General features: G+C 42.5%; 1 protein-coding gene across 1 annotated transcript in view; it reads left to right on the top strand.

Moving 5' to 3' along the window:
- Window positions 1–805: 805 nt before the first annotated feature.
- The window catches only part of slc16a10 (solute carrier family 16 member 10), a 29819-nt gene continuing 13124 nt past the window's right edge, over window positions 806–17500 (top strand). Inside the window, exons 1-2 of the mRNA XM_044017418.1 lie at window positions 806–1246; window positions 15466–15610. Of these exons, the coding sequence (XP_043873353.1) occupies window positions 937–1246; window positions 15466–15610 (455 nt within the window). The 5' untranslated portion in view covers window positions 806–936. The remainder of the gene's footprint in view (window positions 1247–15465; window positions 15611–17500) is intronic.

Genomic DNA, 17500 nt, shown 5'->3' on the forward strand with positions numbered 1-17500 from the left:
CATAGAGTCATAGAGCATAGAGCGCATAGAGTCATAGAGCATAGAGTCATAGAGCATAGCCTCTCATATCCGAGAGACTCTGAAGTCCTCGTCGTGGCTGCTGATTGGGAGCTGGAGCTTATTGGTCTTCCTGTAATGTGTGTGCTGGCGATCCACAAATGCAGTTTTTACAGATATTCATATTATTTACAAATACACATCTACATTTGTAAAAATCTACATATATATATATATAGCAGTTACATGCTCTCACGTCTACCACTAAATGTTGGAGGTGTGCCAGTGAGCGAGGAATGTGCCACAGCCGTTACAAATGGGATTGTTTTATTTGTGGATCTCAGAACACGCAACATATTACTGGAACACATTTAACCGCATAGTGAGGACAAGAACCGACTGATAATGTTGAAGAACACTGGTCCTGGTCTTGGTCCTGGTCCACACACCTTCAGTCCTGACGTGGTCTCAGTTCCTGCCTCCTGGATTTAAGCGGTCTTCCTCTGAATGTTCTTTTGCAACAGTTGGCATCTATAATGTTGCAGCACTTCCGGTGAAACAACAGTAAACAGCAGCTCACGTGACTCTGTTTTATAGCACGAGCTGAATATTTACTTCAGAGTAAAACTGTCACTTCCTCTGAGTGTCCACCACTGTGTGTGTGTGTGTGTGTGTGCGTGAAGATACTGTAAGAGCAGAATCATTGACATGTAAATGACAGTGTCCAATCAGATGCAGTGAGCCCCAGAGCCACGCCCCCTCCACGCTGTCTATATATAAATGTGCAGCAGCAGCAGCAGACGTGTGTGTTACTGTGTTACAGTGAGAGAAAAGTTCACTTCAGTGTGTGTTCAACTTTATTCTTTCTCACCAGGACAAACTTCTTTCTCTTCTTAGAAACATCTTTACAAACGTGAGATCAAAGACAAAGAGTCAACAATGACACAAGGGAACAGCACTGTGTCAGACGGAGACACCGCAGGTACAGGTGAGCCTCTGGCAGCTGACGACAAGAAGGAGCAGCTGGAGACTAAAACGACGGTGCCACAGCAGCAGGAGTCCGCGGCCCCGGGACCCCAGGAGCCCGAGTTTGTGCACCCTGAAGGCGGCTGGGGCTGGGTAGTCATGCTGGCCGCCATGTGGTGCAACGGTTCCGTGTTCGGGATCCAGAACGCCTTCGGGATCCTCTTCCTGTCACTGCTGCGAGAGTTCGGCTCCGTGGATGACGAGGATCTGCGCTTTAAAACGTGTGAGTGTGTGTGTGTGTGTGTGTGCGCGCGCGCTTGTATTGGTCACCTCTTTAGGACCTCTCTGAGGAACTGGTTAAGTTTAGGACTAAGATTTGAATTGTTTTTAGGGTTAATGTTAGTAGTTAATGTTAATGTTAATGTTAGTGTTAATGTTAGGATTAATGTTAGTAGTTAATGTTAGTGTTAATGTTAGTGTTAATGTTAGGATTAATGTTAGTGTTAATTGTTAGTGATTAATGTTAATGTTAATGTTAAATGTTAATGTGTTAATGTTAGGATTAATGTTAGTGTTAATGTTAGTGTTAATGTTAATGTTAGTGTTAATGTTAGTGTTAATGTTAATGTTAGGATGTTAGTGTTAATGTTAGTGTTAATGTTAGTGTTAATGTTTGTTAATGTTAGTGTGTTAATGTTTAATGTTAATGTTAGATTAATGTTAGTGTTATGTGTTAAATAATGTTGTTAATGTTAGTGTTAATGTTAGGATTAATGTTAGTGTTAATGTTAGTGTTAATGTTATTGTTAATGTTAGGATTAATGTTAGTGTCAATGTTAGTGTTAATGTTAGTGTTAATGTTAATGTTAGGATTAATGTTAGTGTTAATGTTAGTGTTAATGTTATTGTTAATGTTAGGATTAATTTTAGTGTTAATGTTGTTAATGTTAGTGTTAATGTTAGGATTAATGTTAGTGTTAATGTTAGTGTTAATGTTATTGTTAATGTTAGGATTAATGTTGTTAATGTTATTATGTTATTGTTAATGTTATTAATGTTATGTGTTAATGTTAGTGTTAGTTAGATTAATGTTAGTGTTAATGTTAGTGTTAATGTTAAATGTTAGTGTTAATGTTAGGAATAATGTTAGTGTTAATGTTAGTGTTATGTAAGTATTAGGAATAATGTTAGTGTTAATGTTAGTGTTAATGTTAGGATTATGTTAGTGTTAATGTTAGGATTAATGTTAGTGTTAATGTTAGTGTTAATGTTGTTAATGTTAGGATTAATGTTAGTGTCAATGTTAGTGTTAATGTTAGTGTTAATGTTAATGTTATGTTGATTAATGTTAGTGTTAATGTTAGTGTTAATGTTAGTGTTAATGTTAGTGTTAATGTTAGGATTAATGTTAGTGTTAATGTTAGGTTTAATGTTAGTGTTAATGTTAGTGTTAATGTTAGTGTTAATGTTAATGTTATGTTAGTGTTAATGTTGATTAATGTTAGTGTTAATGTTAGTGTTAGTGTTAGTAGTTAATGGTAGTGTTAGTTGTTGTTAGTGTTAGTGTTAGTGTTAATGTTAATGTTAGTGTTAATGTTAGTGTTAATGTTAGTGTTAATGTTAGTGTTAGTGTTAATGTTAATGTTAGTGTTAATGTTAGTGTTAATGTTAGTGTTAGTGTTAATGTTATGTTAGTGTTGTTAGTGTTAATGTTAGTGTTAATGTTAGTGTTAGTGTTAATGTTAATGTTAGTGTTAATGTTAGTGTTAATGTTAGTGTTAGTGTTAATGTTAGTGTTAAGTGTTGTTAGTGTTAATGTTGTGTTAATGTTGTTAATGTTAGTAGTTAATGGTAGTGTTAATGGTAGTGTTAGTGTTAGTGTTAATGGTAGTGTTAGTGTTAATGTTAGTGTTAATGTTAGTGTTAATGGTAGTGTTAGTCATTCACTGGTTATATGAATGAAAGACAGAGTTCTAACAAGAATAGCTGTGTGTGTGTGTGTGTGTTCTTGTATTTGTTGCCTCTTTAGGATCCTTTTTGCCATAAACATAAACACTGACCTTGTCAGGACCAGTAGACCTCACAGAGACCAAAACCTGGTCCACAGTGTGATGCGGCTCTAACAATGATTGTGATGATATGTTCTTTGATCTGCACTCTCATTCATTTCTCAATCAAAAACAAACACACACTCCACACACATTTCCATGTTTGCTCTCCACTTATGTGATATTATTATGTTTTTGCCGTTCTTCTTGATTTTCTTCACAACAGTTGACTGTTCCTGGTCAAACTGCATGTTTGCTGTGTGATGTGTGTGATGTTTTTATTCAAAGCTGTGAGATGACTCTCATGGTCAAGTTCTGGCAGAGGGGGAAGAAGTGGATGAATATTTGGAGCTTCTCTGACACTCTCAGTAAAGAAAGCATGAGTAGTTAGTTAGTCGTTATTACATACAGCGGGACAGCAATGAACTGTGACCTTTGAACTGGCTGACCTCTCCACACAGACATGCACTCTGTGTGCCTGATATCAACTTTTACTGTGATCATGGTGTCACAGTGCTGCTTCGTCATTTCCACTCGTAGCTCATTAATGTTCAGTTAACAGTCAGGTTTGCCGTGAGACATGAGAGGACAGTGAGACATGAGAGGACAGTGAGACATGAGAGGACAGTGAGACATGAGAGGACAGTGATGTGGCACCATCACATTATTAATGGCTGTAATCATTATACAGCAAATATAAATGATCCTCCTCTCTCGTAATTAACGTTTAGGTGATTTTACTGTGAGTTTACTGTGAGTTTACTGCGAGTTTACTGTGATTTTACTGTGAGTTTACTGTGAGTTTACTGTGATTTTACTGTGAGTTTACTGTGAGTTTACTGTGATTTTACTGTGAGTTTACTGCGAGTTTACTGTGATTTTTACTGTGAGTTTACTGTGAGTTACTGTTTTACTGTGCTTGAGGGTTTACTGTGAGTTTACTGCGAGTTTACTGTGAGTTTTACTGTGATTTTACTGTGATTTTACTGTGAGTTTACTGTGATTTTTACTGTTTTACTGTGATTTTACTGCAGTTTACTGTGATTTTACTGTGAGTTTACTGTGAGTTTACTGTGTGAGTTTACTGTGAGTTTACTGTGAGTTTACTGTGATTTTACTGTGAGTTTACTGTGAGTTTACTGTGAGTTACTGTATTTACTGTGATTTTTACTGTGAGTTTACTGTGGTTTACTGCGATTTTACTGTGAGTTTACTGTGAGTTTTACTGTGTTTACTGTGAGTTTACTGTGATTTTACTGTGAGTTTACTGTAGAGTTTACTGTGAGTTTACTGTGATTTTACTGTGAGTTTACTGCGATTTTACTGTGCAGGTTTACTGCCGATTTACTGTGAAGTTTACTGTGAGTTTAGTTTACTGTGAGTTACTGTAGTTTACTGTGTTTGTGAGTTTACTGAGTTTACTAGAGTTTACTGTGAGTTACTGTTTACTGTGAGTTTACTACTGTGAGTTTACTGTGAGTTTACTGCGTGAGTTTGCTGTGAGTTTACTGTGATTTTACTGTGAGTTTACTGTGAAGTTTACTGTGAGTTTACTGATTTACTGTGAGTTTACTGTGATTTTAGTTTACTGTGAGTGACTGTTTGATTTAAGTTTACTGTGAGTTTACAGTTTTTACTGTGAGTTTACTGTGAGTTTACTTTACTTGAGAAGTTTAGTTACTGCGATTTACTGTGAGTTTAGTTTACTGTAAGTTTACTGAGTTTACTGTGAGTTACTGCGAGTTTACTGCGAGTTTACTGCACTTTACTGTGAGTTTACTGTGAGTTTACTCTTAGTGATTTACTGTGATTCTACTGTGAGTTTACTGTGAGTTTACTGTGTTTTACTGTGAGTTTACTGCACTGTGATTTTACTGTGAGTTTACTGTGATTTTTACTGTGAGTTTACTGTGATTTTTACTGTGAGTTTACTGTGAGTTTACTGTGAGTTTACTACTGTGAGTTTACTGTGAGTTTACTGTTTTACTGAGTTTACTGCGAGTTTACTGTGAGTTTACTGTGAGTTTTACTGCATTTTACTGTGATAGTTTTACTGATTTTTACTGTGAGTTTACTGTGAGTTTACTGCGAGTTTACTGTGAGTTTACTGTGAGTTTACTGCAAGTTTACTACTGTGAGTTTACTGTGAGTTTACTGCAAGTTTACTGTGAGTTTACTGTGAGTTTACTGCTTTACGTTTACTGTGAGTTTACTGTGAGTTTACTGTTTACTGTGAGTTTTACTGTGAGTTTGCTTTACTGTGAGTTTACTGTGAGTTTACTGCAAGTTTACTGTGAGTTTACTGCAAGTTTACTGTGAGAGTTTACTATTTTACTGCAAGTTTACTGTGAGTTTACTTTACCGTTTACTGTGAGTTTACTGTGGAGTTTACTAAGTTTACATTTTACTGTGAGTTTAGTGTGTGTGTGTGTGTGTGCGTGTGTGTGTGTGTGTGTGTGTGTGTGTGTGTGGTGTGTGTGTACTGCGTGTGTGTGTGTGTATGTGGTGTGTGTGTGTGTGTGTGTGTATGTGTATGTGTGTGTGTGTGTGTATGTGTGTGTGTGTGTGTGTGTGTGTATATGCGTGTGTGTGTGTGTGTGTGTGTGTGTGTGTGTGTGTGTGTGTGTGTCTGTGTGTGTGTGTGTGTGTGTGTGCTGTAATGTGTGAGCATGTGTGTGTGTGTGTGTGTGTGTGTGTGCTGTGTGTGTGTGTGTGTGTGCGCGTGTGTGTGTGTGTGTGTGTGTGCGACTGTAATGTAATGAGCATGTGTTGCTCTGCTGTGATTGTAACCACCTGTTGTAGCTGTTTGGAATGTGAAAGTTGAGCTGCATTGAAAAGAGTTACTTTCCATTTCAACAGTATTTTCAAGTATTATGTCATGAAAAATACACCTTTATGTGTATTTCCAACAAGATAATCACAAATGAGTGTCCTGGTCACCACTGAAGGGGGCGGACCTTGATGAGCCAGTAAGAGGCTGTGTGGTGGTGGTGGTTTGTTGCTGCCTCTCGTCTGTTATTGTAGTCAAAGAATGTCGTGGTTTCCTGGACTTGTCGGCCATTTTTCCAGAGCAGTGAAATGTAGAAGCTGGAGTGACATGATTTCATGATCCTTTATTCACTGACTCTGTTTCTGTTCTTCACATGAGGTCTTTTCTGTCTCTTTAAATATAAATGCAATCATCAGAAATGATCAAATCAAGTGTTAGTGGATAAGTGAGCTGCAGAGTCGTGGTTCAGCATCTTATGTAATCATTCTGGTCTCTTCAAACCTTTGAACCTGGTTTGGTTGCGACCAAACGTGGCCTTGACTGCAGCTTTGTTTGGAGTCACTAGTGTGGTCATGGTATATGGAAATAAATTCTACAAACTGAATGAAGACATGACGTCTTCTGACGTAAAACAGCCTCTCGTTACCTTATCTCCTCCTTAAAGTCTTCTTCTAAACATCGACACAAGTGTGAGGAAATAACTCTCTAAAAACACTTAGTTCAGTGTCTACATTCCTAAACGAGAGAGAAATAACGATGAGTTTAGTATTTCCACTTTCATATTTGTTCCAGTGGCCACTCATGGTACTGCAACAGAAAACACACACACACAACGATGAGCTTTAAGTGCTTCTTAAGTCATTTAAGAGACTCCTTAAAGTTCACAGAGCAGCTGTTTAGTCGTCTTCTCTGAGTGAGTGAGCTCATGACAGTGTGTTTCATTCTTCTTCTTCTTCTTCTTCTATTTTAACGCCTCTGCAGCATTTGCATGACATCACTACCTTGGTATGTTAGTGTAAACGCAGGGAAAACTGTCTCACTCTCTGTGTGTGTGTGTGTGTGTGAGATGAGCATGCAGCATGGCTTCCTGCTCTTTGTCTCACCTCCTGACGGGAGCACAGGATTTATCGTCTCTACCTGTTTACATCAAGTACCGCTCATTAATCACCTGAAGTGGGAGGAAGTGGGAGGGGGCGTCTGACTGACTGTCTGTCTGTCTGTCTGAACCTCATGTGTGTTGTATCCTCTTAGTAGTCCCAGGTTCATGTCTGTCTGACTGACTGACTGTCTGTCTGAACCTCATGTGTGTTGTATCCTCTTAGTAGTCCCAGGTTCATGTCTGTCTCTCTGTCTGTCTGTCTGTCTGAACCTCATGTGTGTTATCCTCTCAGTAGTCCCAGGTTCATGTCTGTCTCTCTGTCTGTCTCTCTGTCTGTCTGTCTGAACCTCATGTGTGTTGTATCCTCTCAGTAGTCCCAGGTTCATGTCTCTCTGTCTCTCTGTCTGTCTGAACCTCATGTGTGTTGTATCCTCTCAGTAGTCCCAGGTTCATGTCTGCTGTCTGTCTCTCTGTCTGTCTGTCTGTCTGTCTGAACCTCATGTGTGTTGTATCCTCTCAGTAGTCCCAGGTTCATGTCTGTCTGTCTTTCTCTCTGTCTGTCTGTCTGTCTGAACATCATATGTGTTGTGTCCTCTCAGTAGTCCCAGGTTCATGTCTGTCTGTCTGTCTGTCTCTCTGTCTGTCTTGTCTGAACCTCATGTGTGTTGTGTCCTCTCAGTAGTCCCAGGTTCATGTCTGTCTGTCTGTCTGACTGTCTGTCTGTCTGTCTGTCTGTCTGAACCTCGTGTGTTGTATCCTCTCAGTAGTCCCAGGTTCATGTCTGTCTCTCTGTCTGTCTGTCTGTCTGCAAACTCAGAGGTGCTACTTGAAACTCTCTTTAATGATGTGTGACGTTGGACGATATGATTTTCTACCTTCCACATGAGGGTCAAAGGTCATGGCTGCTGGTGCCACGCCAGCATTTCCACCCTCCGTGGTTAATTATCCACTTTCAACATGTTATATTGTCTATTAATAAAGATGATTGATAACTTATCAAGTTATAAAACTTTAAAGATAGGATTTAAAGCAACACTCAACAACAGTGAAAGAGACATTTGACAGAAGATGCTTCACTTAAAGGAAGTTGTTTTTGGCCACGCCTCCTTCCTGATAGGCTTCATGACATGTAAAGTCTCATGATGTCATATGTGTAATACATTGTGATGCATGACTGGACTAGTAGTAAAATGGACAGAAGAGTCAAATGACGACTGTGAATGAGACACAGTATATGGGACGTCCTGTGTCCATCAGGAGAGACACAGTGTCTTATATTCAGATGCAGTGACTCAGGCTCCTTCATTTGTGTTCAAGGCAAGGAAACAGGTCAACTTTATTAATCCTAATCCAAACATGTGATCTATATTTCTGCAGTAATCTCTACGTTCACTAATAACTCAGTTATTATTATTACTTGAACATATTTAGGAATATTGGATCATTTTTGTCCCACATGTAAGAAGATCTCAACACACTAAGATAGTGATTGACACTGACTTTACAGTGAGTGTGTGTTGGATCAAACTGTGACCATGTGACCATGTGACCATGTGGTGCCGTGCACAGGAAACACATCGACTGTTTTGCAGTCGGTTGCTTAGTTGCAGAAAATGAACGAGGAAGTGAAATGGTGAGATCAGCTTTGTTCTTTTGGAAATACACTTTTAGAGCCTTCACTAAACCACAGTTTGATCAAATCAACAGATGAATCAATCAATGTGAAAACAGCAGAAGTCTGATAATGATCCATTCATGTCAATCAGTGTGTTGTGCTCAGGATGTGAAGGTCGTGGGTTCGCTGACTAATGTTTAATCTTACAGGTTGTAATCTTAGTGTCACTGCTGTGATAAAGTAGTTAATGATTTCACACGCGTGTTTACGAGCGTGTTACTGTCTGTGCAGGACCGTCACACATGTTCACTGTTCACAGCATGATGGATGCTGATGGAGGATGAGCAGAGGCTTGTCGTAGCGTCTCCTACGCTTGCACACACACACACCTGGCGCGCGCAACACACCTTTTACCCACACACACACTGCCTTTTTACACACACACACACCGCACACACACACACCCACACACACACACACACACACACTGCGCACCTGCGCGCACACACACACACTACCTGCCTTACACACACCTGCGCACCTGCCTTAGCCTTTTGCACTTTTACAGCCACCTGGCTCACACTGCGCTTGCCTGCCTTTTACACACACCCTGCGCGCCCACCACACACCTGCTGCCCAGCACCACCTGCGGCGCCTGCGCCACCACCACCTGCGCCCTGGCGCCTGCGCGCACACACAGACAGACACACACACACACACACATGCACACACACACAGACCCAGACTTTTTACCGCACCGCGCTTACCTGCGCTTTACCACACCTGCGCTGCGCCTACGCACCACCCCTGCCGCACACACACCGTTGCCCACCACCACCTGCCGCCCACACACTCACCACCGCCTTACCTGCGCACACACACACACGCACACACACGCACGTGAACTGTGAACAATGAATGAGACAATGAGAGAGTCACGTGTGGGTCTCTGGTTGTGTGGCATGAATCCACCAGGTGTGGAACGATCATGACACAGGTCACGTGACACAGGTCTCATGACAGATAATGCACACTGAAAAGGAGAAGTCAGATTTTTGAATGGGCCAATCACAGTGCAGAATGCAGGGGTGGGGAGTGAGACAGGTCAGTGGCCTCCACATCTGTGTTACAGGCTCTGGTTCCTGGGCCTCATGCCATTAAAACCACCTCTTTGTCATGTTGTGTAGTGAAACCAGAGCCACTTTACAGTCCTTGATGTTTTCATCTGTCTGTCTGTCTGTCTGTCTATCTGTCTGTCTGTCTGTCTGTCTATCTATCTACAGTATTCATTCGTCTGTCTGTCTATCTATCTATCTATCTGTGCATCCGCCTATCTGTCTGTCTGTCTGTCTGTCTATCTGTCTCTGTCTGTCTATCTATCTATCTATCTGCTACAGTATCTGTCTGTCTGTCTGTCTATCAATCTGTCTGTCTATCTATCTATCTACAGTACTGTCTATCTGTCTGTCTGTCTGTCTGTCTATCTGGCTGCATCTGTCTGTCTGTCTTAAATCTGTCTGTCTGTCTGTCTGTCTATCTACAGGTTCGGCCTTGTCTGTCTATCTACAGTATCTGTCTGTCTCGTCCGCCTGTCTGGCATCTCTCTGTCTGCCCATCTATCTACAGACCCGTCTGTCTGCTCATCTGTCTGTCTGTCATCTATCTACTCCATCTATCTACAGTATCTTCGTCTATCTGTCTGTCTGTCTATCTATCTGTCTGTCTATCTGTCTGTCTGTCTGTCTAATATCTGTCTGTCTGTCTATCTATCTATCTGCCAGTATCCGCCTGGTTCGTCTGTCTGTCGTCTATCTATCTGTCTCTCTGTCTGTCTATCTATCTATCTATCTATCTACAGTATCTGTCTGTCTGTCTGTCTGTCTATCTATCTATCTATCTATCTACAGTATCTGTCTGTCTGTCTGTCTGTCTGTCTATCATCCTATCTATCTACAGTATCTGTCTGTCTGTCTATCTATCTGTCTGTCTGTCTGTCTATCTGTCTGTCTGTCTATCTATCTATCTACAGTATCCGATCTATCTGTCTGTCTGTCTGTCTGTCTGTCTATCTATCTATCTATCTATCTATCTATCTATCTATCTACAGTATCTGTCTGTCTGTCTGTCTGTCTGTCTCATTCTTCACACTTCCTCAGCGCTACTTGAGGATGAATGTCTTCATTGAAGTGAGGTGTCACTGTATGAATGAATGAATGAAAGGTGATTATCAGAGAGGGAAAGTCACATTCATTGACATCATACATTCAGAAAGATAATTAGAATAACGTGTCATTCATTTCCATGAGACAGTTGTATACTACGGTGGCCTGCAAGTGCAAACCACTATTTACATTTGAGGTTGAGCCATGTGTGTCTGCTGACCTGTGAATGACGTCTGTCATACAGACTGTTATAGTTTCAATTTGAAAGCCTCAGCACATGAAGATGAAGTGCACACCCACACGCACACGCACACACACACGCCACGCACTCAATAGACACACGCCACGCTATCACACACGCACACGCACACGCACGCAGTTTATAGTATACACAGTATACAACATTATACACAGTGGAACTAGGATAGATGGATGGAAGCAGTCCACAGAACCAACACTCATGTGTTTTCAAACCACCAGCCTGTTAATATTTAACAGGCTGGTGCGTGCGTGTGCGTGTGCGTGTGTGTGTGTGTGTGTGTGTGCGTGTGTAGGTGTGTGCGCGCGTGTGCGTGAGCTTGAATTGAGGTGAAGGCTGTGCAGAGATAAAGGCTGCAGCAGGTGAACATGTTGAAAGCTCTTAGACCTGCTGCACATGACACACATCAGCAGGTCATGATCACGTGAACACATGAACACATGAACACATGATGGTACATGATGTGAGACATGTATTGCTGACTGATAAGAGTGGTGCAGTCCCTCGGTCACTCACACAGTAACTTTTCCAGCAAAGTTAGTCTCACCTCAGCATCGCTGACAGAACCTGGTACCTGTCCTGGTCCAGTTCCAGATGAGCTGAGTGTAGATCAGTTAAAAAGAGTCATTTAGACTAAACCTCACTATTGTTCTTGCCTTTGCCTTATGTTGATGTTTCAGGGGGAACGAAGTGTCTCTGCTGCTGGATCAGTCAGACAATATGATTTCAATGACGTTACTGTTCCATTTGAACAACATGGAGGACGAATCCTTAATTGTCTTCTTCAAAGTGGAGACGGAACTGGATCATCTGGTCTTTGAGGTCCTTCACAGCTCTGAAATCACGGTGACCATCGCCGTGACGACCTGTCACTTATTGTCAATTCATGTGTAACACGTTAGAGAGGGGAACACGTCTGTGCTCACTAACATGCATATAAGTAGCATACCTGAGCTTTATTAGTCTTTATTAAGCACGCGTTAATCTTAATCCAATAAGATTATGTAGAATAAGGTGTTAGTGAGCACCTAGTTAATAGTCAATACCACATTTTCTTGACTTATCTACGACTCATGCAAAAGATGGAGGAAAAGATTTTGTGTCCCAAACCTCAAAATGACGTTGAGTTTAAAGATATTCTGTTTACTGTCACAGAACATACATTCAAATGTGTTTTATTTGATTTAAAAACACAAAGCTCAATATAGTTTAATATCCAACATTAGCAGCTGCTTAAAAATGAAAATCTCCCCCAATCACCAAGCAGCTGGAAAACACCACCCCCTTGTTTGTTTCCTCTAACACGAAACACGCTTCATGTGGACATCATGTCTCATGCAGCCACTGCAGCTGCTGTGTCATCGAGCATAACTTTGTCTTCCTGTGGTGTGAGGCCACAGACATGAAGGACAGAGGTCACAGGGTCACATGGTGTGTCCTCGTCTCAATGCTTCCCAGCTGTTTAAGAAACTTCTCCACAGAAGCTCTGAGTGGTAACTTCAATATCGTCACACACTCACATGTGTGGCAGCAAAGTCGGATTATAATTGGACTATGTAAACACGTTCTTAAACGGAGCTGGTCTTAGTCGGACTAACGTACCTGGATAATGTGATTCGTAGTCTGATTACTCGTGCATGTGTACACGTAGTCGGACTGGAGTCAGATTTGGAGTTCTGTCCATGCACGATATTGGCTTTTTTACCCATATTTGATTTGCCGACATTGTCCAACACTTCATTTCCAATATCAGCTGATACCGATATATACATATATACACAGTATATATGTATATATATACACACATTTATATACAGGCTTATTACCCTGTATCAATACAAACCGATTATTGACATATGATATATTATTGACATCGCGATGCATGTGTTTTTAACTGTCAGCGTTGAACAGAGGACTGTGGCATATTTCTGATCAGAGATCCTGATCAGGACTGTGATCAGGATCTCTGGGCACCACTGGGGTTGGGTACCTTGCTCAGGGGTACCACAGCCATTTTTGAGCTGGTGGGGACTCAAACCGGCAAGGATTAGGGATTAGGGTCAGAGTTAGACCTTTAGATGTGATGGCTAAGGTATGTAAGTCACTTGTTATGTCTATGAGTGTCCACACAAGAGTGCAAAACAGACTTGTGTGTGTGTCTTTTTTTATGTCTCAGTGAGGACACTTCATAGACATAATGACCCAAACCCTTAACGCGATGCTAACCCTACAACCAGGTCTTGAACCTGAAAAACATTTCAAGCCAAAATGTCCCCACAAGATCAAAATGTCTTCATTGTCGTTTGGTCATCATCACCGGTGGACACTCGGGTTCCAGTGTGTCTGTCCTCCTTCTTGGTCTTCATGGGTCCTCAGGTGGGCGAAGAGGCCAATCGTGGACCTGCATATTTTGGGGCAGTGTGGGCATGGGCGGGTAATGGTGGTTGTGGGTTTGGGCTTGTTTTGGGCTCCTGGGCCACGCCTTCCCAGAACAAGCTGAGAGTAGAGAACTTGTTTGGGAAGGCGAGAGTCTGGCATCTGCCCCGTCCTTCTGAGCTGGTGTTGGGCGATGGTGGCAGCCTCCTCCAGGACACTGGTGTCAGTCCGTCGATCCTCCCAGATTATCCTGAGAATTCTGGCTGAAGTCAGGCTTCTGACCCACACAGGAGAGTGGGGAGCAATACTGACCAGAATTTTGGTCTTTGACTGGAGGTCATGGAGTATGTCCCACTGGCACAGCTAAGACGATGGTGTCCCTCTTCATCAATGGTGGCTTTAGATGACAAGAGGCTGCCTAGGTATGGGAAGTAGTCTACATTTTCCCGCCTGGTGTTGTCAATGAAGATGTTCGGTGGAGGCTGATGCATTGTAGGTCCTCTTCTGAGAGGACCTACGTAACGTCCGAAAACAACCACTGCAGAGTGGTAATGTGATGTGTGTAGTTCAGGGACGGTTGGTAGTTTTGGAATGCATCCTTTCAGGTTTTCAGCAGAGTCTTTAAAGCACACATGACTTCCTCTGTCAGTGTCAGCGGGAGAGGAAGAGAATCTTAAATTTACAGTTGTTTAATCTGGAATTGCAGATGAAACCACAAGCATTTCCTCTTTAGGGTCTCATTATTTGAACGCCCAGCAGCAGGCCGGCACTACTCCATCAGTACTACGTTATCAGTAGTACTCATGTGCATAACTGTGACCGTGGACAGAACTGTGGTGAGTCCAGTCAGGGTTTTTGCTCTAAGCTGCTTCTCTTGGGGAAACCTGAGAACATGTAATACTTCTGCAGTAAAACCAGCACTGAGCCTGAAACCCGTTTCCTCCTGCTGCAGCTTTAACAGTGAAAACAACATGTGACATGTGCAGACCTGTCTGTCTTACCTGTGCTGTGATCCACTATCACTACACTATCACAAGATTTAATGGATTTCTATCACCATTCTTGCACTGTGGTATTGTAACAAAGTACAAATACTTAAGTACTGTACTTTAGTACAAAATACACCTATCTGTACTTTACTTTGTTATTTATACTTCTTGCGACTTTTACTTTTACTCTAAGTCTTGATGACCATTCACAGCCATTCACCCATTCACAGCCATTCACTCTCACATTCACACAACAGCACATTTTCTATCACACACACACACACACACACACACGCGTGTCAGGAGCCGTCGACGTGGGGTTTGCCCAAGGACACACAGACTAGCCGGAGCCAGGAATCAAACTCATTTAATGTAATAGTACATTTAAATGTATATAAGTTTATATGATTATAATACTATATTATTATATAATATAGTATTATAAAAAGTGACACCCAGTAACTTCTTTTATATAACGGTGTATTGTTGCCAGCACACAGCCCTGTGAGCATTGATAGTTCCATATGACGTATGGATGTTTATCTGATCTCCATGGTGTCTGTGTGTTTAGTGTTTCCCTGTCGTCTCACTGCCGTGTTTCCCTGTCGTCTCACTGCCGCGTTTCCCTGTCGTCTCACTGCCGGAGCCTCCTGTCGCCGCCGTTTCCTGTCGGCCGTTCGTCCTCGCGGTTTCCCGCCTCACTGCCGCTCCGTCTCACTGCCGCTTTGTCGTCCCACTGCCGTTTCCTGTCGCCTCACCGCGGGTTTCGTCGCCCCACTGTTTCCTGCCGCCTCACTGCCGCCGCTCTTCGGCCTCACTCGTCGGTCTTCCCGCCTCACCGCCGCTGCTCTGTCGCCTCACTCGCCGCGGCTTCCTTCGTCACTGCGCTTTCCGCCGTCTCACTGCGTTTTTCCTGCCGTCTCACTGCCATGTTTCCCTGTCGTCTCACTGCCGTGTTTTCCTGTCGTCTCACTGCAGTGTTTTCCTGCCGTCTCACTGCCGTGTTTCCCTGTCGAATGATGAATGAATGAATGCAGAAACAAACAAGTGAAGAGAGAGTTTCCTGACAGTGTGTGTGTGCGTCACTGTTCACAGAACTCACTCTGACTTTCAGCTTGTTGTGTGTTTAGTGGTTGATTTGTTGACCGTGTGTGTGTGTGTGTGTGTGTGTGTGTCTCCTGCAGCGTGGGTGGGCTCCCTCTCCATGGGGATGATCTTCTTCTGCTCTCCCATTGTCAGCGTCTTCACCGACATCTTTGGCTGCAGAATTACAGCAGTAGGGGGCGCTGCTGTGGGCCTGGTCGGCCTTTTGGCCAGCTCCTTTATCAAGTAAGTCAATCATTTCATTTTACTGTTGCAACATGACATAAATCAGCAAATGTATATGTATATGATCATAGTTTATATGTGTATATATATATATATATATATATATATATATATATATATATATATAATATCATAGTTTATATGTATGTATGTATATGTGTATATGTATAGTCATTCTGACTTTTATTAAGTGGTGTAACTCTAATGCGTAATTTGAAACTCTAACACTAGAGCACTAAACATCACTACACACTATTCGTAGCCTCTAGTGTCCAAAGTGGGTACTGCAATCAGCATTTAAAAAACCAGCAAAGCTTCTTTTCAAAGCACCAAACAGTATTTGTACACTTTAGTGGACATTATAGTGAATATAGTCATATAGTCATTAATCGCTGTGTGATGACACATAATGGTCATTTTATGACTCTTTTCTTTTTTAAACACAAGATATCCTCGTGTCTGTTGCAGTGGTGTATTATTACACAGTATTGTAGTATTCTGGTATCCTGGTGTCAATCATACACCTGAATCACATACTAAGAACTCACAGCAACACAGAAACACTTGTGATGACTTTTTCACGACACCTTTGTTTCATTTCATTTCAAAGAAATAATTCTCCAGCTGTGTACGAGAAGAGAAGAAAAAACTCTGCTAAAATGCTGCTGTTGACTTTCTGTGTATAGTGAAGCATGCGATATGTAGGATTGTTGATCCAGTGATTTGGACCAGTATCAGTGTCAGTACCAGTATCAGAACTAGTATCAGTACCAGTATCAGAACTAGTATCAGTATCAGTATCAGTACCAGTACCAGTACCAGTATCAGTACCAGTACCAGTATCAGAACCAGTATCAGAACCAGTATCAGTGTCAGTGTCAGTATCAGTATCAGTGTCAGTATCAGTGTCAGTGTCAGTATCAGTGTCAGTATCAGTGTCAGTATCAGTATCAGTGTCAGTGTCAGTGTCAGTATCAGTGTCAGCATCAGTATCAGAACCAGTATCATCAGTAGTATCAGTGTCAGTGTCAGTGTCAGTATCAGTATCAGTACCAGTACCAGTATCAGTATCAGTACCAGTACCAGTACCAGTATCGTACCAGAAAACGTCCTTCATGTGTCCTCCTGCTTCATGTGTCCTCCTGCTTCATGTGTCCTCCTGCTTCACATGTCCTCCTACTTCATGTGTCCTTCACATGTCCTCCTGCTTCCGCGTGTCCTTCTGCTTCCGTGTCCTCCTCCTTCATGTGTCCTCCTGCTTCACATGTCCTCCTGCTTCGTGTCCTCCTGCTTCACGTGTCCTCCTGCTTCATGTGTCCTCCTCCTTCACGTGTCCTCCTGCACGTGTCCTCCTGCTTCCGCGTGTCCTCCTCCATGTGTCCTCCTGCTTCATGTGTCCTCCTGCTTCACATGTCCTCCTACTTCATGTGTCCTCCTGCTTCACATGTCCTCCTGCTTCCAGCTTCACGTGTCCTCCTCCTTCATGTGTCCTCCTGCTTCCGTGTCCTCCTGCTTCACGTGTCCTCCGGCCTTCCACGTCCTCCTGCTTCGTCCTCTGCGTGTCCTCCTGCTTCATGTGTCCTGCCACGTGTCCTCCTCCTTTCCACTAAGTGTCCTCCTGCTTCCGTGTCCTCCTGCTTTCGTGTCCTCCTGCTTCATGTGTCCTCCTACTTCATGTGTCCTCCTGCTTCACATGTCCTCCTACTTCACGTGTCCTCCTGCTTCATGTGTCCTCCTGCTTGTGTCCTCCTGTGTCCTCCTGCTTCATGTGTCCTCCTGCTTCCCTCCTACTTCATGTGTCCTCCTGCATGTGCTCCTGCTTCACGTGTCCTCCTGCTTCACGTGTCCTCCTGCTTCACGTGTCCTCCTGCTTCACGTGTCCTCCTGCTT

This window comes from Solea senegalensis, unplaced genomic scaffold (genome assembly GCF_019176455.1).
Source record: "Solea senegalensis isolate Sse05_10M unplaced genomic scaffold, IFAPA_SoseM_1 scf7180000015406, whole genome shotgun sequence".
In the NCBI taxonomy this organism is placed as follows: domain Eukaryota; kingdom Metazoa; phylum Chordata; class Actinopteri; order Pleuronectiformes; family Soleidae; genus Solea; species Solea senegalensis.